This window comes from Protopterus annectens, chromosome 4.part1, assembly GCF_019279795.1.
Source record: "Protopterus annectens isolate FY-2018-M chromosome 4.part1, PAN1.0, whole genome shotgun sequence".
NCBI classification, from domain to species: Eukaryota; Metazoa; Chordata; order Ceratodontiformes; family Protopteridae; genus Protopterus; species Protopterus annectens.
In genome coordinates, this window is record NC_056734.1 from 632,569,858 (window position 1) to 632,590,780 (window position 20,923).

Here is a 20,923-nt window from a genome sequence, read left to right on the forward strand (position 1 = left end):
ATAGCATTGAAAGAACTCTTCTATATTTGTTTTCTAGAAACCAGTACCGTGCCCAGTACCATCATAACAACAACTACAGAAGACACAACCACTCCAGAAACAGGTAAACATTCTTTTCCTCAATAGCCACCTGGAGAAACACTCTTTGTTAATACATCAGTGTAGCTTGTGAAAATAGCATTGAAAGAACTCTTCTATATTTGTTTTTCTAGAAACCAGTACCATGCCCAGTACCATCATAACAACAACTACAGAAGACACAACCACTCCAGAAACAGGTAAACATTCTTTTCCTCAATAGCCACCTGGAGAAACACTCTTTGTTAATACATCAGTGTAGCTTGTGAAAATAGCATTGAAAGAACTCTTCTATATTTGTTTTTCTAGAAACCAGTACCGTGCCCAGTACCATCATAACAACAACTACAGAAGACACAACCACTCCAGAAACAGGTAAACATTCTTTTCCTCAATAGCCACCTGGAGAAACACTCTTTGTTAATACATCAGTGTAGCTTGTGAAAATAGCATTGAAAGAACTCTTCTATATTTGTTTTTCTAGAAACCAGTACCGTGCCCAGTACCATCATAACAACAACTACAGAAGACACAACCACTCCAGAAACAGGTAAACATTCTTTTCCTCAATAGCCACCTGGAGAAACACTCTTTGTTAATACATCAGTGTAGCTTGTGAAAATAGCATTGAAAGAACTCTTCTATATTTGTTTTTCTAGAAACCAGTACCGTGCCCAGTACCATCATAACAACAACTACAGAAGACACAACCACTCCAGAAACAGGTAAACATTCTTTTCCTCAATAGCCACCTGGAGAAACACTCTTTGTTAATACATCAGTGTAGCTTGTGAAAATAGCATTGAAAGAACTCTTCTATATTTGTTTTTCTAGAAACCAGTACCGTGCCCAGTACCATCATAACAACAACTACAGAAGACACAACCACTCCAGAAACAGGTAAACATTCTTTTCCTCAATAGCCACCTGGAGAAACACTCTTTGTTAATACATCAGTGTAGCTTGTGAAAATAGCATTGAAAGAACTCTTCTATATTTGTTTTTCTAGAAACCAGTACCGTGCCCAGTACCATCATAACAACAACTACAGAAGACACAACCACTCCAGAAACAGGTAAACATTATTTTCCTCAATAGCCACCTGGAGAAACACTCTTTGTTAATACATCAGTGTAGCTTGTGAAAATAGCATTGAAAGAACTCTTCTATATTTGTTTTCTAGAAACCAGTACCGTGCCCAGTACCATCATAACAACAACTACAGAAGACACAACCACTCCAGAAACAGGTAAACATTCTTCTCCTCAATAGCCACCTGGAGAAACACTCTTTGTTAATACATCAGTGTAGCTTGTGAAAATAGCATTGAAAGAACTCTTCTATATTTGTTTTTCTAGAAACCAGTACCGTGCCCAGTACCATCATAACAACAACTACAGAAGACACAACCACTCCAGAAACAGGTAAACATTCTTTTCCTCAATAGCCACCTGGAGAAACACTCTTTGTTAATACATCAGTGTAGCTTGTGAAAATAGCATTGAAAGAACTCTTCTATATTTGTTTTTCTAGAAACCAGTACCGTGCCCAGTACCATCATAACAACAACTACAGAAGACACAACCACTCCAGAAACAGGTAAACATTCTTTTCCTCAATAGCCACCTGGAGAAACACTCTTTGTTAATACATCAGTGTAGCTTGTGAAAATAGCATTGAAAGAACTCTTCTATATTTGTTTTCTAGAAACCAGTACCGTGCCCAGTACCATCATAACAACAACTACAGAAGACACAACCACTCCAGAAACAGGTAAACATTCTTTTCCTCAATAGCCACCTGGAGAAACACTCTTTGTTAATACATCAGTGTAGCTTGTGAAAATAGCATTGAAAGAACTCTTCTATATTTGTTTTTCTAGAAACCAGTACCGTGCCCAGTACCATCATAACAACAACTACAGAAGACACAACCACTCCAGAAACAGGTAAACATTATTTTCCTCAATAGCCACCTGGAGAAACACTCTTTGTTAATACATCAGTGTAGCTTGTGAAAATAGCATTGAAAGAACTCTTCTATATTTGTTTTTCTAGAAACCAGTACCGTGCCCAGTACCATCATAACAACAACTACAGAAGACACAACCACTCCAGAAACAGGTAAACATTCTTTTCCTCAATAGCCACCTGGAGAAACACTCTTTGTTAATACATCAGTGTAGCTTGTGAAAATAGCATTGAAAGAACTCTTCTATATTTGTTTTTCTAGAAACCAGTACCGTGCCCAGTACCATCATAACAACAACTACAGAAGACACAACCACTCCAGAAACAGGTAAACATTCTTCTCCTCAATAGCCACCTGGAGAAACACTCTTTGTTAATACATCAGTGTAGCTTGTGAAAATAGCATTGAAAGAACTCTTCTATATTTGTTTTTCTAGAAACCAGTACCGTGCCCAGTACCATCATAACAACAACTACAGAAGACACAACCACTCCAGAAACAGGTAAACATTCTTTTCCTCAATAGCCACCTGGAGAAACACTCTTTGTTAATACATCAGTGTAGCTTGTGAAAATAGCATTGAAAGAACTCTTCTATATTTGTTTTTCTAGAAACCAGTACCGTGCCCAGTACCATCATAACAACAACTACAGAAGACACAACCACTCCAGAAACAGGTAAACATTCTTTTCCTCAATAGCCACCTGGAGAAACACTCTTTGTTAATACATCAGTGTAGCTTGTGAAAATAGCATTGAAAGAACTCTTCTATATTTGTTTTTCTAGAAACCAGTACCGTGCCCAGTACCATCATAACAACAACTACAGAAGACACAACCACTCCAGAAACAGGTAAACATTCTTCTCCTCAATAGCCACCTGGAGAAACACTCTTTGTTAATACATCAGTGTAGCTTGTGAAAATAGCATTGAAAGAACTCTTCTATATTTGTTTTTCTAGAAACCAGTACCGTGCCCAGTACCATCATAACAACAACTACAGAAGACACAACCACTCCAGAAACAGGTAAACATTCTTTTCCTCAATAGCCACCTGGAGAAACACTCTTTGTTAATACATCAGTGTAGCTTGTGAAAATAGCATTGAAAGAACTCTTCTATATTTGTTTTTCTAGAAACCAGTACCATGCCCAGTACCATCATAACAACAACTACAGAAGACACAACCACTCCAGAAACAGGTAAACATTCTTTTCCTCAATAGCCACCTGGAGAAACACTCTTTGTTAATACATCAGTGTAGCTTGTGAAAATAGCATTGAAAGAACTCTTCTATATTTGTTTTCTAGAAACCAGTACCGTGCCCAGTACCATCATAACAACAACTACAGAAGACACAACCACTCCAGAAACAGGTAAACATTCTTTTCCTCAATAGCCACCTGGAGAAACACTCTTTGTTAATACATCAGTGTAGCTTGTGAAAATAGCATTGAAAGAACTCTTCTATATTTGTTTTTCTAGAAACCAGTACCGTGCCCAGTACCATCATAACAACAACTACAGAAGACACAACCACTCCAGAAACAGGTAGAGGTTTTACTTTGGAACCTTGTAGTTAACTGTATGCCTTGTAAGGCATGTTATCACATTATACTGTGAGAACACATGTGTAGATCAAATGTTTTAAAACATAAGGGCTTACCAATTATAAAACACACAGAAACACTCCAGAAACAGGTAACATTTTTTTTCATTTTTGCCACTTTTTAGAAAACTCTTTTTCCTAGTGTACTTGATTAAGCATTAAAGAAATTCCCCCTTTTGTTTTTTAGAAACAGTACCTGCAGAACCATTTTAAAACAGGAACATCAAAACATTTAACACTTCTTAACCATGGAAAAAAAGTAATACCCCTAGTGTACTTGGGAAAATGGCTTGAAAAACTTCTCCAATATTTTTTTCTAAAAAGAAAAAAGGAGTACAAATCCTAAAGAAGCAAAACCAATAAAAAGTAAAATTTAATTTCATGAAAAATTTTGAAAAAAATTCATAGTGTAAAATAAGGGGTTAAAATTTTCCAAAAATGTTTTTCTAAACAAATGCCCAAATTTTCAAAAATAAAAAACTTTTTAGAACACAAAATTTTCCCGAACATACCCTTTCCTTTTCCAAAGACGAGAAACAATTTTGTTATTTCAATCCCGAAAAATTTTTTTGAATAATTAAAGGGAATTTTCTTTTTGTTTTTTCTAAAAAAAAAACCCCGTGCCGTTTTACAAAATTCAGAGACAATTTTTTAACAGTAACATTTTCTAATGCCACTGGAGAAACAAACTTTATTTACTTAATTTACCTGGAAAAGCAAAAGAAAAGAACCTCATTTTGTTTTTCTAACGGAGGGGAAAACCATCATAAACACTACAAGGGGGGAAACAAAACCAAAAACAGAAAAGGTAAGAGTTTACTTTTAAAAATTTTTTTTTAACTGAAAAAACCCGGTTAAAGCAAAACATAATACTTGAGAAAAAGTAAAAAACAATTTGGTGATTTAAGGGGGAAATTATAAAAGGGGTTTTTTGGGATTTAAATGAGCTTTAAAAATTTTGGTTTAACTGTTTAATTTTTAAGGCCCTTTAGTTTGTAAATTTATTTGAAAAACCCAAAAAAAAATTTTAGTATTGAAACTGCAAAATATTTGATGTTTTACATGTATTAAAAAAAACACCCCCAAATGGAAATTGCCCCTGCGCACCTAAAAAAATTTTAGAAAACCGAGTTTTCACAGTTCAGGACAAACATTGTAGAAATGCATGGGCAAACCCCATTAAGCAATTGTTGGAATCATGAATTAAAAGGGAAAAATTTTATTTTGGGGCAATCCCCAAAAGCAAAAATGGAACTTTTTAAAAATTTTTAAACCGGCCCACATTTTTTTTTAAAAAATTTTTGAAACGAGGATAAGAAATGCCCCCCTTTTTAAATGGTTATTTCAAAAACCAATATAATTTGGGAAAAAAGGAATATTTTTTATGTTGAAAAAAAAACCCCTAGAGTAAAAAAGGAATAAAATTTTCCCCAAAACAATTCCAAATTATCAAGGTGAAAGGTTATTTGGAAGGTATTTTTGCTTTGGAGTTTAAAAATTATACAAACCCTAAGCTTTCAAATTTTAAAAGTAAGTTTTTATTTTTGGGGCAAAGGATGTTTATTACAGTCAAGAAGTTTGTTTGTTTTTTTTAAAAAGGGCCCATTAAATTTTCCCCGTTTTTTACCCCTTTTGCTTTTTGAAGAAAATTAAAACCCAGGGGACTTGGGTTGACCCCGATTCAGAGATCGGAGAATGTTTAGCCCAACAGGAGAATCAAAGCCGATCGATAAAATTCTAAAAAGGGAAATTTATTCAAATAATTTTTCCTGATGGAGCTTTAAAAAAAAGCTCTGAAACAAAAATTTTTACCCCGAGAGAAAAACATTGAAAAAATCTATCCCAAGCCCAGTGGAAAACCATTGAGAAATGTGTTTTCTGCAGACAAAAGGGTTCATTTTAAATTATTAACAAGAAAAAGCCTGTTAAACCCCTTTGGGAGGCAATTTTTTAAATGATTTGGGGAAAATTTGACTAAACTTCAAATTTGGGAATTTTTGGGGTTTTTTATAAGGACAATTGTGGGGTATAAAAGGGGATGCGTAGAAAAATTTGGGTCTGCCAATGAAATTTTAACTTTGAAATTAGGCCAAGAAAATTTGTTGGAATTTATTTTTAGAAGGCCAACAAAAAATTTCAAATGAGCTCCAGAAAGCAAGTGCAACATTTTTTGGCATGGTAAAACCAGGCAAGCATTTCCCGACTTTGGGCCCTTTTTGCACTCAAAGTAACTAAGGGGATTTCAAACAAACCAAAAAGTTTCAGTCCTGAAACAAAATTGTAGCCAAAACCCCAAAGATGGCACAACCAGTTTTTTTTGGACTTTAAATTTGGTTTTGGGGAGTCATTCTAAAAGGGAATGTTGTTTTGTCAAAAATTTTTCCCAAATGAATAATGCCCCTTCAAAAAAATTTTGCAATTTTTTATTTTAAGGGAATTTAGGAGATATCCCGTAAAAAGCCCCGCCCCCAACCCCTACCTTATTGGAAAAATTTTGTCCCGTGCTTCAAGGACATTCAAAAAATAATTTAAGCAAAGAAAAGGGAAAATTTTTACTTTTTTCAGATATGAAAACCCTAGAGCTAAAAGCCCCACAAGTTAAGTAAAATTTTTTTTTGCCAAACAGGGACAACCAAGAAATTTTTCAAAAGGTAAAATTTATTGGGAGGATCAAAACTTGTTTTTGAAAAAGGGAAATTTTTTTCCTAAAGTCATTTTGCTCAAATATCTTTGAAAAGGGGAAAAATTTGTTAAAATTTTAAAGGTCAACAGCATTTTTCCCCCGGGCATTACCAAAAAATCCCCGGAAAGGAAAAAAAAGACCGCCAAAAAATTTCCCAAACAAAATGCCCAAAAAAAATTAAAAGCTAAATAAAATTTTATAAGACAAAAAATTTTGGCCCCAAATTTTAAAAAATTTGAATCATTAAAAAAATTAGACCCAAATTCCCCCAAATTTATCAGCAATAAAAATTTTTTTCAATTAAAAAAAACAAAAAGAAGTCAAACCAATAATTTAAAATTTTAAAAAATTTATTAATAATTTTTATATTATTAAAAAAAATAATAAAAACAAAAATTTACCCATAAAATTTTAATTTTTGATTGGAAAATCATTTCAATGGACCTGGGGGAAGTGGGACCTTAATTTCCATGCCACTTTTTCTGTTTTTAAGGCCCCCAAAAGGGTTCATTTTCCCAAAAAAATAACAAAAATCTTTATTTTCAATTTCAGAACTTTTTATCCCCTTTCTAAAAAAAAGGGGGATAATTTTGGGCCTTCTTTCAAAAACATTTGGGGAAATTTTCGTTCTTGTGTAATAGTAAAAAACATCACAGAAAGGAAATTAGTAAAAGCCCGAAAGCTCAGAACCTCAAATTTTTTGGAAAGTCAACAAAGGGGAAATTTTTAAGGTTTTAAATTCCCCCAATTGCAAATTCAACTAAAGAAGTCTATGTTGAAAAATTTTTTCTAAATGGCCTTTTACAAAACAGCAAAAAATTCTAAAAAATGGGGGCTCCCACAGTAGCCCTGAACCCGCAGTCAAATATTTTGGAAGCATTCAAAGGCAAAACAGTTCTAGAAAAAAAAATGAAAATAGGATGTTTTTTGTTTTTGTTAGAAACCAAAAACATTTTGTTCCCCGCCCGAGATTCTGCAACAAACCAGAAAATTACCAACAGTCTTTTTTTTGTGTGCGAAAAAGGTGGTGAAAAAAAAAATTAAGAAAAGGTTTTTTCCGGTGTTATGATAAAACTGCAAACTGGAAACATTATGAGAAAGAAAAGGGGCCTTTTGCATTGGGGTTTGCAAGGTTTGAAGCCGTATAATTTTTCCCGGAGACTTTTCAGAAACAAAACAAAAAACCCGACCAAAAAACCAGCAATGATGAGAAAACCTTTTTCCAATAGGCTTACCAAATTCTTCCCCTTTCCGTGACAAATTCCCAAATTTATCATTGTCACCAAGACTTCCTTTTGCTAAATTTTCCCGATTTTTGGAAAAATGCCTGAGTTTAACCCCTTCAAAATTTGAAGCAATTTGGGAATGAAAATTTTTTTTTTCTAAAGTCTTAAAAAGCATGTCAACCAGATTTTTTACAAGGCAACTTTTAAAGGGGGGATTAGATTAAGTTTATTCCTTTGAAGAAAGGGTTTAAATTTTCTCCATCAAAGATGCCCTTTTGTAAAGGTTAATGAAGCAGTATTTTTTCCAGTTCTTTTTAAGAGTCATCTATCCTGATGTGTTTCAGTATTAAAAATCTAAAAATTACCAACCGGAGAACAATACACAGAAAAATTTTTTTATTCAGAACAAAAAATTTTTCAAGCCCAAAATTTTTTTTATTTTTTGATGAATTATAAATTTTTTTTTTTCCCCAAAGGGCCCAAAAAAGTTTACCCCTTTTAATTTAGAAAAATTACGAACATAAATTATCTCAGCAAAATTTTTAAATAAAAAACCACCCTTTCCTTAGCCTAAATTCTATTTCAAAAAAAAATTTTAAAAGGGGGAATGAAACTAAACAATTTTTTTCATTTAAAAACAAATTAATATAAAATATAAAAATAAAAATATTATTTTTTTTTAATTAAAATTATAATAATAAAATATTACCCTTTTACACAATAAAAAATAATAATATTGGAATTAGAAAACATTTCATTTAGGGGCCTGGGAATGGATTAACTCATACAGCTCTTTTCTGTAATTAAAATTAGTTTTCCAAAACAAAAATTCAAATTATCTTTTGGATATTGGCTTATTTAGAAGGCATTTAATCCTTCTTAACAAAATAAGGGAGGTAAATTTTTAGAAACATAGAAGAAATTCTTGTCGTTTAATAGTAAAAAAAACCCAAACAACAAAAACCCCCTAGGCCCACAGAATTGAAAAAAATTCCGCCCCCAGAACCATCAAAAAACCCGTGAAAAGGCAACATTTTTTTGTTTATTAAATTTTAAAAAAACCCTTCCCCCAAAATACCGGGGGGCCCCAAACCTAAACCAACTAAAACCTTTCCCCAAATGAAAAGCATGGCATGTAGTTGGGAAAGATTTCCCCCACCAGGCTGGACAAAAACAGGGGGGTTTTAAGATTGCTGGTGGGGCTGATCTTCTAGGGCCCTAAATTCCCTTAAATTTGAAAACAAAAGTTCCCAAATGAAACCAGGTTTTCTTTTGAAAGAAATGAATTATTTGGTTTTCCGAATCTCTTGGATTCAAAATTTTCTAGTGGTAACATGCACTCTGGGAAAAACCCTTTACAACCGCCTAAATTAGTATTATTATTTTGTTGTCCAACACGGGGGGTTTAACCAGTTAGAATTTAACCCCGAAGTCTTAAATGTAACTAAAACTGCTAACAGTTATTTTAAATGTTGAGGTCTTTTCCAAGGGTTTGATGATGTTTATTCAAGATTGAGACCCCCCTCTCATTTGAATTTCGGGGTTTTTTTAGGGGAATGACTTTTACTTTTTGAAGCTTACCCCCAAGACTTACCAAAGGGAAAAGAAATTTTTCCCCCAGGTTTAGTTGGGCTGGGGATTCCAAAAATTTTAAAATTTTTTAAATTCTGTTTTGGGAAAAAAAATCAGGAAAATTCCTGTACGATTGCACCAACGCTGGGGGCCTTGCAATTGGCAATTTTTGTGTAAAAAAATATGCCTAGTCTGAACCCTGAACAAATTTGGGAAAAAAAACTTGGAAGAAGATTGTTTTTGTTTCTAATAAATAATTCATTTTCCAACTCCCCAGTAAATTTTTAAAAAAGAAGGACAATTTTAGGGAAAAATGGGGGGTGTGTAAAAGACCTTTAAGAACTAACCAAGGCTTGAGCAGGGTATAAAACTAGACTTTTAAATTTTGGATTGCCATTTTGTATAACTGTTAGAAGAACTGTTAAAAGGTGTGCCATTTTTTTTATTTTTGTCTGGGATCCACCTGGGTGTTCCATGTTTTAAAAGGGATTAAGATTTTTTTTCCCGTTTCTGGGGAAGGGGGAAAATTAATTTAGTTAAGGGGGATTAAAAAACCCTTTGAAAATTTTTTCCCAAAACCAAATTAAAGGCATGCAATCCTAATTTGTTAATTGTTATATTTTTGCCCTTGATTTTGTTTCCTGCAAATATTCCCAAAGTCTACCCCTGTGAATGAGCCCAAGGGGATATTTTTCTCAACTAAAAATTCCTGATCCATTTCCACCTAGAAATATGCACACTTTTACCTACCTCCATTTAATAAATTTTAAACTGGGATTTTAAGAACCCGATTAAGCATTTTCATTTAAAACCCAAAGTTTTTTTTTCAAAGTAAAGTGCCCCACATATATCTTTTTGGTCCAGAAATGCCTTAGTGAAATTTTTTCCTCTTTCCACATGGGGAAAACCCCCAAAATAACTTTATAGGTGTTGATTTTTGGGAATACCCTTTTTTGGAGTGGCACTGGGGTTATATATCTAATTTACAGTTTTTGGGCAAAATTTAAATTTATTGTTAACCATTTTTCAAAAGACACAACCCGTTATCTTGGGGCTTTTAAAATGGGGGTTTAAAGGATGAGGAAGGTAGGTTAACATTTTGGAGGGATTTAGAAAAATAGGAGCAATTCTTTCTTGGTCTTTGGGGACTTTCCCTCACCTATAAATTTTTTTTACAACCATGGCCAACCCCGAACTGTAAAGGGGAAAAATTTCAAAGTTTTCCTTTTGGAAAACAATTCTTAAAAAGGGGGTCCCGCCTCCAACAACACAAGCAACATTTTTTGTTTTTAAAAATTATTTTCCCCTTTAAAACTTTTTAAAGTAAGGAAGAAGCTAAAATTTTCCCAAAAATAATCTGCTTCCCCTTTTTAAATATTGTTAATTTGCCAAATTGGTATTTTGCAGATTAGGGTCTTTCCAAACCCGGTGGGAAAAAACAAAGTGCCTGTACTTTCTGTCCAGACCTTGGGGGGTGGTTTTTAGTTTTTTCCTAGCCTAAAAGAAAACACCAAGGTCATTTGGGATGAAAGCCCCAGAATTAAGGCATTTTTGGGAGATTGCCAAAATTTCCCCTTTTGGGGGGTTCTGGAAAAATTTCTGGATTGAGGCCCTAGATTCTTCTGTGCTAAGATTGGGGCAGTTTCTTTAAAAAAACCCCTTTCACCTTCCAGGAATGGTAGTAAATCCCCCTAAAAAAAGTGGTTTGTGGCAAATTTAAAATTTGTGTTGTCCCCGAAAAGCTTCAAAATCTTAAGCACCCAGAACAGTTCCCCTTGAAGATGTCAGAGGCTAGGCTTCTACAGTTTAAAATTTTGTTCCCCAAAAATCTTTCCTAATCGCTGGCTGCTTTTTATTCCAAGGAAAAATGACCCCCATTATTATATTCTTGGAGGGTTCGGTTTCTAAAACCTTTTTTTTTGAAATTTTTCTTCCTTTGGGAACTTTTTCCCCAAAAAATTAAAAACCCCGTTTAAAAATTTTTTCACGGAAAACCCCGAACTGTACTACAATCCTGATGGGTTGTCTAATCCTGGCTTTTTTCTTTATATACCTTTTTATGGGAAGAACATAACTAAATGAAGTCTGAGGCTGGGGGACTTACTTGGGAATTTTTTCCCCAAGTGGGAGGTGGCCTTGCTACCTAAAAGGGATCTAACCCTGTAAAAAAGAATTTTTTTTGCAATAAAATCAAATGGAAAACAATTTGGGAATTTTAAAATACTTTTGGAATTAACAAACATTTAGGAAGCATATCCCTTTTAGATTTGGTTTCTCTTTTTAATTTTTTTAAATTATTTTTATTTGACCAAAAAGCTCCAGGTCCTTTTCAGGAACCGGGGGAAAAGCCCCCCCTTTAAAAACAACTGGAGTGGGCAACTAATCTATGGATGCATAACATCGGAAAATGCCATTTAACAAAATCATAAGCATTATAAAAAAGGCTAGCTTGTTTAAATTTTTTAAAAGGCAAAAGAGGGAATTTTTTTTTTGATTTAAATTTTTAAGGAAATGTAAAGGCTGGAAAATTTCAAACACTGTTTTCATACTGTACCCTGACAAATTCTCTTGGTATGGATTAGCCTGGTGAGTGGCATGAGCATAGCCAGTTACTTAGATAGTCAATTTTCAGGAGTTTTTGAATTGACTAAAAAAAGGGGAAAGGTTTACAAGCCAACAGTTCAAAAGATTTGCTAAAGAATGGGACTGTACTCATCTCACGAGTAGCCCTGAGTACCCGCAGTCAAATAGTTTAGCAGAACGTGCAGTTCAAAGTGCAAAACAGTTACTAGAAAAGAAAAAATGAGATAATAGTGATGTTTTCCTGAATCTCTTGAATCTCAGAAATGTTCCTAGTGATAAACATCTTTGTTCACCTGCTCAGAGACTTCTGTCGAGACAAACCAGAACCACATTACCAATCAGTCAATTATTGATTTTGTGTGTCAAGAACAACAGGTGAGTGAAAACCAATCGGTTGAAGAAGAGTTTAATCCAGAAGTGCTACTATGATAAAACTAGCAAACTGCTGAATCAGTTATGAGAAGGAGAAATGGTGAGGATGCAAACATCCAAAAGTTATGATCGGATTGGTGTTATGCAGAGCATTTGCCCAGAGCCAAGATCATACATTGTGGAATCACAAGGAGCAGTCTTTAGGCAGAATCAGAAACATTAAATACTGGTGTCTGAGCCTAAACCACAGCACATAGCCAGTGAGAAAGACTCTTTATCTCAGAGTGAGTTGTCTGGTATTCCAAATTACATTCCCATTCCTGTGACAATTCCAGAAGTTCCTGATACGAGTTGTGCACCAACGACTGTCCTTTTTGCTAAATTTGGTCCAGATTGTTGTGTTATAAGATATGCCTGTAGCTCTGAACCCTGTAACAAATTTGAAGCAACTTGGATATGAAGATTGTGTTTTGTTTCTAATGTCTATAATAATGCATGTCTAACTCTAGTATTGTTTTTACAGAGGACAATCTTTTTAAGAGGGAGGATGTAGATTAATGTGTGTGTATGTACCTTTAAGAAGCTATCCAAGGGCTTGAGCAAGTGTATAAATACTGAGCACATGCAAATCTGACTGCCATTTTGTAGTAAGCTGTTGAGATGTAAGCATGTATGTTTGTAGCCAGTTCGTTTGTATTTTATGATGCTGCTATCTATCCTGATGTGTTTCTATGTATTAAAGCATCTAAACGAATTACCAAGCCTGCTTGAGAGACAATATCAGTCTAGAGAATAATTCCTTTTGTACATATGACAGAACAGTTAAGATTTTGGCATTTTGCAATGTCCTCGAAAATTTGTTATTTATTTGTTGATGAATTATAGACATTTCTGATTTTGTTCCTGCAAATGGATTCCAAAACAGTCTTATCCCTGTTTGAATTTGATTGCAAGATAATTACTGCAAGCTATAAATTATCTCTATGCATACTTATTTGTTCGGGAACATAGATTATATATGCCACACCTTTCCTGTGAGCCTAACACTCTTCTAGTTTCAAAAATAAAATTATTAAAACTGGGCAGTAATGAAACTGAAATTCAATGCTATTATTCATTTGAGAAAACAAAGTTAGATATCAAAATGATAAAAAGTAGCAAGACATATTATTTCTGGTTGTTTGAATTGCAAGACATTGATGGCAATAAGTGAAAAGTATTATCCTGCTTTCACACATGGGATAAAGCAAGTAACTGAATAGGTGTGTGAGGATTCAGAATCACACTATTCATTGCAGTGAGCACTGAGGTATATGAGATCTGACACTCATACAGCTCTTTTGACTGTAATTAAAATAATATTGTTTTCCAAAACAAAAATTCAAAGGTTGATCTTACCACATCTGTGACTAGTCTGGTCTTATTAGATATGTTAAGGCAGTGTAGTGAATGCCTTATGCTTAGCAATAGTATAACTTGTAAGAGAGGTAAATATTTTACAAACATAGTAGGAAATCTCTTGCATCAGCTCACTAATAGTAAACATCCACATCACCATATCAATCATAACAACCCACTAGGCCTATGCAGAAGCTGTAAAGACAAATTTGCCAAAGCCTCCTAGAACACACTCTAAATGATCACAGCCTCCAGCACACAAGACAACACTTATTTTATTTCCATTCACAATTATTGCAAATACACATACCTCACCCAAGAGTCACCAGGAAAGCAGGCCTAAAACCATAAAGCCAACTAAATCTGCTTCCACACAGAGAAAACTGCTTGTTATAGGTGACTGTAGTTAGGCAGACAGACTCCCCTCTCACCAGACTGGACAAGAACAGGGTGACTCTAAGCTGCTTGTCTGGTGCCAGACTGTGATGCTTCTAGGTAGGGCCCTAAGTTCCCTTAAATTAGACAGACAACCTACTAGTGATCCATTTGGGAGTGAATGACCTGAGGTTTACATTTAGAGAGATTTGCAGATATGCCACATTCATTTGGGTGTGTCTGCACATGTCATACTGCACTGGATTGTCATAGAATTCTTCTATGTGGCTAAGCATGCAGCTACTGGAACACCTTTTACTAACCTGCCTAGGAGATGGTAGTGAGTTACTCCCTATTTGTGTATGTGCCACATCACGTTGGTGTTGTCTGCAACCAGCTTCAGAATCCTTAGCACCCAGACAGTCTTGAAGACTGTCAGAGCATAAATGACTGCTAACAGCTATTTTATATTTATGTTTGGAGGTCTTTCCTGAGAGGTCTGCCTGCCATGCATGTTTAGTTCTAAGATGTGAGCACCCCAGGTCTCATTTGATATTTCTTTGGTTAGGTTCTGGTTCTGACCTGGTTGTTTGAAGTGATTCTTCTTACTTCTTTGAACCTGCTTCACCCACTAACCTGTTTTATTCTTCACACAAGGAAATACTGAACTGTATTTCCCTACAGGTCCTGATTGTTGGTCTGAGGTATTCCTTAGGAACCAATTTAATATCTTTATATGTAAAACATAAGTTATATGGAAAGAAAAACATAACCTACATGGAAAGTCTGAAAGGCCTGTCACTGTACTCTGCATCCTACAGGCTGCTGAGAGGTGACCTGTGCATATCCTACAGAGCAATCTTTAAACCTGCTGTAATGAAATATACTGCACATACGCAAGTCAAATGAGACAAGAGACACTCCCGGAATTTCAACATAGCCTGTGAGATTAACAGAACATGCTAGGAGAGACAGATATGTCTCTCAGAGATTGATGCTCCTCTGGAATAAACTCCCAATTCATTTGAACCAGAGCTCCTCAGTAATCCTATTCAAGTGCAACACAGAGAATTGGATGGGCGACAGTAAATTCACCCCTGGAGTGGCAACTATGTCCCTTATGGGTAGGTGCTGATAATAGACACTCTGCGAATAATGACCATCTAACCAAGGTCAGTTAGAGAACATGGGTATAAAAGGGCTAGACTTGTAAAGGTTCTAGGCCCATTAGCCTAGTAACCTCCTATGAACCTATAATCTGTCTAGAGCAACTGTTAGAATGGCTTATGCCATGTATCCTAAACTCATCCCTGTTTGTCTGGGAGTCCACCTGGGTAAGTGTAACATGTTTGTGAAGAAGGCAGTTAAGAATTTCTTTCCGTTTAACTAGGAGATGAGAGAAAGTTCAAGTTCAGTTTAAGGTGGTTGACAGTAAAATCTCTAATCAGCCTCAAGAACATGTATCTTCAAACACCAAGGTTCAAAGGACACAGACAATATCTAAGGTTTGTGGTGGGGTGGCTGCATTATCAGTTTATGCCCTTGACCTTTTGTTTAGCTACTGCAACTGCACCCACAATATTCATAAAATGTCTAGCCCCAGTGATAGTACACTGCAGAACCAAGGGTATCCATATTTATCTCTAACTAGATGAATGCCTGATCCAGTCTCTTCCTCCAGAGAAGATGTACAGGGCACTAGACCATTGTAACTAGGATTGCTTGAAAACTCAGGATTTGAAGCAATGCCTGCAGCGTAAGCATTTTACATTGTCAAGATTGTCAGATACTTGTTTATTTTTCAATACTCTAGAATGTGTCCCCACATACCATCTTTCCTTGGTACCAGAAATAGCCTTGAGTAGAATCATTTTTTTCCTCTCCTAGAGGTACTTCATCTATGGTATCTTGGACCAACACTTCCAACAGACTAGACTTTATCAGGTACTCCTGATCTCCTGGAACTGATGGTGTGCCCTTCTTTTGGGGCCTGGTCACAAAATGGAGTTCATATCATCTAGAGGTTACACGTTGTTGTGAACAAATTAATCTGTGATTGTTTTGACCCAATTTTTGATACAAGAAGCCACAAAACCTGTTATCTGGGGTCTCTGTTGAAAAGGTGGGGTTAAGGATGAGGAAGGATAGAGTTAGACATTTTGGAGGGATTCAGAGAAAAATACTGCTGTAGTCACATGTGCTTTCTGTGTGTGGTGGGGGAGACTGTCCCCTCAGCCTATAAATTCTTGTTTTTACTGAACGATGGCAGCAGCCCTGGATACTGTACCTACAGGAGCAGACTTACATTTCAGAGTATGTTTCCTTACTTGTAATACAATTAGATCTTAGCAAATGAGGGAAGTGTTTTGGAGTTTGACCTGCACTCTGCAACATTTATCAGCAAGTAACTTGAGGACATTTTCTTGATATTTTAAAATGGGTATTTGCCAGTTTAAAAGTCAGAGTTGCAGAAGCATGCACATTCTTTCCAAACATGACAGTCTGCTGTCCCTCTTGTTAGGGACATTGTTACATCCTAAATACAATCTGGCTCATTTAGCAGATTCCAGGAATACTGTGTCCAGACCAGAAGTAGGGTAAAGAAACGTATAAGTGTCCTGTACTATATAAAACTGTCCAGACTTCTTGGGGGAAGATGGTTTCTAGTTTGGATCCATGGAGACAGCATAAAGAGAAAACATCCAGGAGAGCTCATTTGATGGATAGACCAAGCCCTAGAATGTGAATGGCTATTTTCTGGCATGATTGCCATTGGACATTCTGCCCAATTTATAAGGGAGGGTATCTCCAAAGAAGAGATCTTCTGGAGTAAGTCAGAGGCCATACTGTATTCAATATCTGTGTCATAAGATTGGAGGGAATCAGTTACTTATAATACAGATCCTCTTCACCTTCCACGGAATGCGATGAGACTAAGTCCCACAAAGGAACTAAAGATACAGATGGCTTTGCTGGATCAGACTTTAAACTTTGTGTAAACTGTAGAAACCACTGAAATAGCTAGGTAGGCAAGAGTGAGCTTGACACTGCTGACCCATGAAGTGGCAGTTCCTGCTCAGCATAGATGTCAGAGGTCTAGGTCTTCTGACAGTTGGGTGCCACAGGGAATTTTGTATCCCTTTGGGTTACTTTCTCTAATCAGCATGGCTGTCTTCCTTGAATATTAACAAGGGAAAGCTGCACTCCCCCATATAGTAATCAGTCAGTTCTCTGGAGGCGATGTCAGGTTCTCATAACACTTTTCAACTTCTTTGACAATTTTTCTGTCCAGTGGGAGTTGATAGCAGCTGACATTGTGGTGGCCCCAAAAGTGCATTGCCAAAATCCTCAGCTGTTAACAGAATTCATTGTCAGGGTCTGGAGAAGCACCCCTGCAGAGCTGTCAGCTACAATCCTGAGTGCCGTTGTCTAACTCCGTGGTCTTCATTGTCTATTCCATATCCCTCCCTTTTATGAGTATTGAGACATCTGTATAACTATTGTGTAAGTCTGAGGACATGGTGGACTTATCTAAGATGGCAACTTTTGTTTCCCAAGTAGGCCAGGATGGCCTAATGCTTGGCACTAACAGTTTTGGATCTGAATCCCTGTCAAACATCAGAATTTGTGATGTTGCAATGAACACTCAAATGGTAAACCCACTAATTTGGAAGTTATTATAAATGATCTGATGTGTGTAAGTATAACAACTACATTTAGTGAAGCATACCTCCTTTACATGTCCATTCTGTGTGCATACTATTTTATTTTTATTTATTTTAATTATTTTACATTTGTTTACCGGGAAAGACCGACTGGACACAGGTCCATTTTCAGCGAAGGCCCGGGGAGAAAAGCTCCACATTACAATACATTACATGAGAGTAAAAAGAAGTAGAACATACATACATACATATGGCATGCATACACATCAGGACAACATGCCAGTGATTAACAAACATACATATAGCATATATACACACAACAGGACATCATGCTAGTGATTAACATTTCTTACAGTAGACAATCAGAGGTACATTTTTTTTCTTTTGTAGTTACAAGTTTTGTAAGGTAAATGTACACAGGTCTGGAAACTTTCAGGGGAGACACTGTTTATACATAGCTGTACCCTGACAAATTCTCTTGGTATGGATTAGCCTGGTGAGTGGCATGAGCATAGCCAGTTACTTAGATAGTCAATTTTCAGGAGTTTTTTGAATTGACTAAAAGAGGTGATAGAAGTTATTTGGCATGGTAGTGTGTTCCAGGTTTTGGCAATGGTGTTGGCAAAGAGGTACTTACCAGCTTTGTTTTTATGTTTGATGACAGTTATGAGGTTCTGGTTACTAGATCTTAAGGCTCTAGAGGGAATGTGGGGCTGAATTAGGTGCTGAAGTGCTGGGGGTTATCTCAGGAAGGTAGTAGAGTGTGTGTGCTATAGAGAGTTGATTGAGTAGAAGTATATGAGGCAGCTCAAGCCTGTTGAGTTGCTTAAGGGATAGGCAGTGGTGGGACCTATATCAGGCTTCAGTAGCAAACTTGGCAGTCTTGTTGTAGCAAGATTCCATTTTATTTAGATCAGTTTGGTGGAGATTGGTCAAGATGGGAGAGGCATAGAGGAGGGTGGATAGAAGATGAGTCCTTGCAATACTTACTTTGGTGCATTTTGTCATAAACTGTCTGTTCCTGTAGAGGAGACCATTTTTTTATTAAATTTCTTAGTGGTTTGTGCTATGTGGATGTTATTGTCTATTTCTATGTCTAGCAGTTTAGTGTGTGTGTGGTTGGACTGATTTGCATGTTTTCTTCAGAGTTAATGGTGAAATTATTATTTAGGGGAGGAGCTCTGCCAGGGCTGAAAAGAATTTGTTTTTTTTTTTTTTTTTGGGATTAAGAAGAATAATGATGTTAGTGAACCAGGTTTCAGCTAGGGTGAAGTTATTTTGGGTATGGGTTTGTAGTTCACTAAGGGTAAGGGCAGCACATATGAGGGTGCTGTCATCTGCATATTGCACTATTGAGGCTGTGGGAGAGGATGAAGAGATCTGATTAGTAAATAGAGAGAACAGCAATGGGCCAAGGATGGATCCTTGAAAGACTCCTATGATTATTGGTAACAGGGAGGACAATTGGTCCTGCCACAGGACTGCTTGCTGACGGGCAGATAAGTAGCTGTTGAACCATGATATAGAGGAGGGACTTATATTTAGGGTGGATTGGGTATCAAGAAGCAGACTGTGGTTTACCATGTCAAAGGCTTTTGATAGTTCTAAGAATATGGAAGAAACAAATAGACCCTTGTTTTTGTGGTGGTTAACTATGTTGGCGAATGATAGTAGTGCTGTCATGATGCTATGGGAAGGTCTAAAGCCATGCTGGGATATGGAGAGTAGGTTGCTATTCTAGAGGTATTAGTTGAGTATGAACAACTCTTTCTAATATTTTGGATAAAGGTGATAGGATTGCTACTGGGCAAAAGTTAGTGAGCTCTAAGGAGTTTCCTCCTTTGTGCAGTGGAATTAGGTTCATAGGTTAGTACTAGGCTAACTGCCCTTGCGAGCCATTTTTTAAGCCTAGCCAGTTATCCTCTGTGAGATTCTAAGAATATATATATATATATATATATATATATATATATATATATATATAATGTTTTCCATGAGGTGGGGACTTTGCATTCTGAGAGAGATCTGTTTATGAGAATAGAGACAGGAAAGGCTATAGCTTCAGCTGGGATCCAAAGGAAGTCTGCTGGCAGCTTATCAGCTGCTAGAGTGGTTGGTTTAAGTTTACCATGGAGTTTAGATATTGATTTGGTGGATACAGAGTGAAGGTGAAAACTGGGGCTATTGTTTTGTATATTGGGTTGGGTTGTGGTAGTTATTGGTGTGGGGCTGCTAGTACTATTCTGGGCATTGGCAAGGGTCCGGACTGTTTCGGTAAAGAATTTGTTAAACTGAGTAGGAATGTTTTCATGGTTATTTGGAAGCACAGGGGTTGGAGTCGTGCACTTTCTTGGATGCAGTGTACAATTTATTGTGGCTCAGAATTTTTGTGGGTTGTGAGCATATTTTTCTTGCATGGTTGTATAGTAGCTGAATTTGTCTCGTTTGATTTGTTTTTTGGTACTGGATTTGTTTCGTTTGATTTTTTTTTTGGCTTTGTTATGGAGCTCTACGTAGTTTTGTCTCAAAGTAGTGGTTTTGTTTTTCTGATATTGAATCCAGGCCTTGCCCCTTTCTTTCATTATAGTTTTAGTATCTTTTCTTAGCCATGGGGCATAGTTAGTTTTTATTCTAATGGTTCTAGGGGGTGCATGATGGTTTAAGATTTTTATGAAGGTTGTGTTAAAGTACTCAATGGCATTGTGTAGAGGTAGATTTTTTAGGGGGGTCCAGTTACAACTTTTTAGAGTATTGATGAGATCAGTAGCTATAAAGGTTTTTTTGTTTCTAACTACTCTGAGGATAGGTTGGTTGATGGTTTGGGATCTGTTCCTAATTAGGTAGGTTGGATGATGGTCACTTAGGGTAGCTGGAACACAACCGGATTGCTGTGCAAGAGTGGGGTCAGATACCAGGATCCAGTCTAAGATGGACTGTTGTTTGGAAGTTTTGTCAATTCGAGTGGGGGTGGTTATAGTTTGGGTAAACCTGTGGAGGTTTATGAAGGCAGAGGGGTTATGGCTGGAGCAGTGAAGCCAGTCAATATTGAAGTCTCCTAATCGTATGGTTTCATGTGGAAGGGAGTTGGAGGTCCCATTAAGCAGGCTTTCCATTACAGTGATGTTATTGCCTGGTGGTATATAGCCACCTGCAATAATTATATGTTTGTTGGAACTTATTTTTAATTTGAAACTCAGCAACTTGAAACAAACTACTTTCAAGAATGTATTAAGGAACACATTGTTCCAAAAGGTCTAAGACATTATGTGTATCCTACAGGTCTTATTGCTGACTCGTTATTCCATTTGGAATTGAACTCGTTCTTTGATCAACAAGGTTTCTCTTTAATGAACTTAATGGTGAAACATTATAACATTCAAATTACTCAATT

At 36.3% G+C, this 20,923-nt stretch overlaps 1 protein-coding gene and 1 long non-coding RNA gene across 2 annotated transcripts in view; both read left to right on the forward strand.

Moving 5' to 3' along the window:
• The first annotated feature begins 223 nt into the window (after positions 1–223).
• LOC122801258 (uncharacterized protein C1235.01-like) lies at positions 224–3,274 on the forward strand. Its single transcript, XM_044070809.1, has 18 exons — positions 224–278; positions 388–453; positions 563–628; positions 738–803; positions 913–978; positions 1,088–1,153; positions 1,262–1,327; positions 1,437–1,502; positions 1,612–1,677; positions 1,786–1,851; positions 1,961–2,026; positions 2,136–2,201; positions 2,311–2,376; positions 2,486–2,551; positions 2,661–2,726; positions 2,836–2,901; positions 3,011–3,076; positions 3,186–3,274. Exons 1-18 carry the CDS (start codon positions 224–226, stop codon positions 3,272–3,274), a joined length of 1,200 nt encoding a protein of 399 aa, XP_043926744.1.
• An 83-nt stretch (positions 3,275–3,357) lies between these two features.
• LOC122801402 overlaps positions 3,358–20,923 on the forward strand; it is a 31,074-nt gene continuing 13,508 nt past the window's right edge. Inside the window, exons 1-2 of the long non-coding RNA XR_006364707.1 lie at positions 3,358–3,425; positions 3,535–3,600. This is a non-coding gene — a long non-coding RNA (uncharacterized LOC122801402). The remainder of the gene's footprint in view (positions 3,426–3,534; positions 3,601–20,923) is intronic.

What these genes read in the sequence shown, in the direction of transcription:
- LOC122801258 (XM_044070809.1), top strand. Translation starts at nt 224, where the DNA reads ATGCCCAGTACCATCATAACAACAACTACAGAAGACACAACCACTCCA. An exon ending in CACAACCACTCCAGAAACAG is followed by an intron (nt 629 to 737) that starts GTAAACATTCTT and finishes TTGTTTTTCTAG; the next exon opens with AAACCAGTACCGTGCCCAGT. An exon ending in CACAACCACTCCAGAAACAG is followed by an intron (nt 804 to 912) that starts GTAAACATTCTT and finishes TTGTTTTTCTAG; the next exon opens with AAACCAGTACCGTGCCCAGT.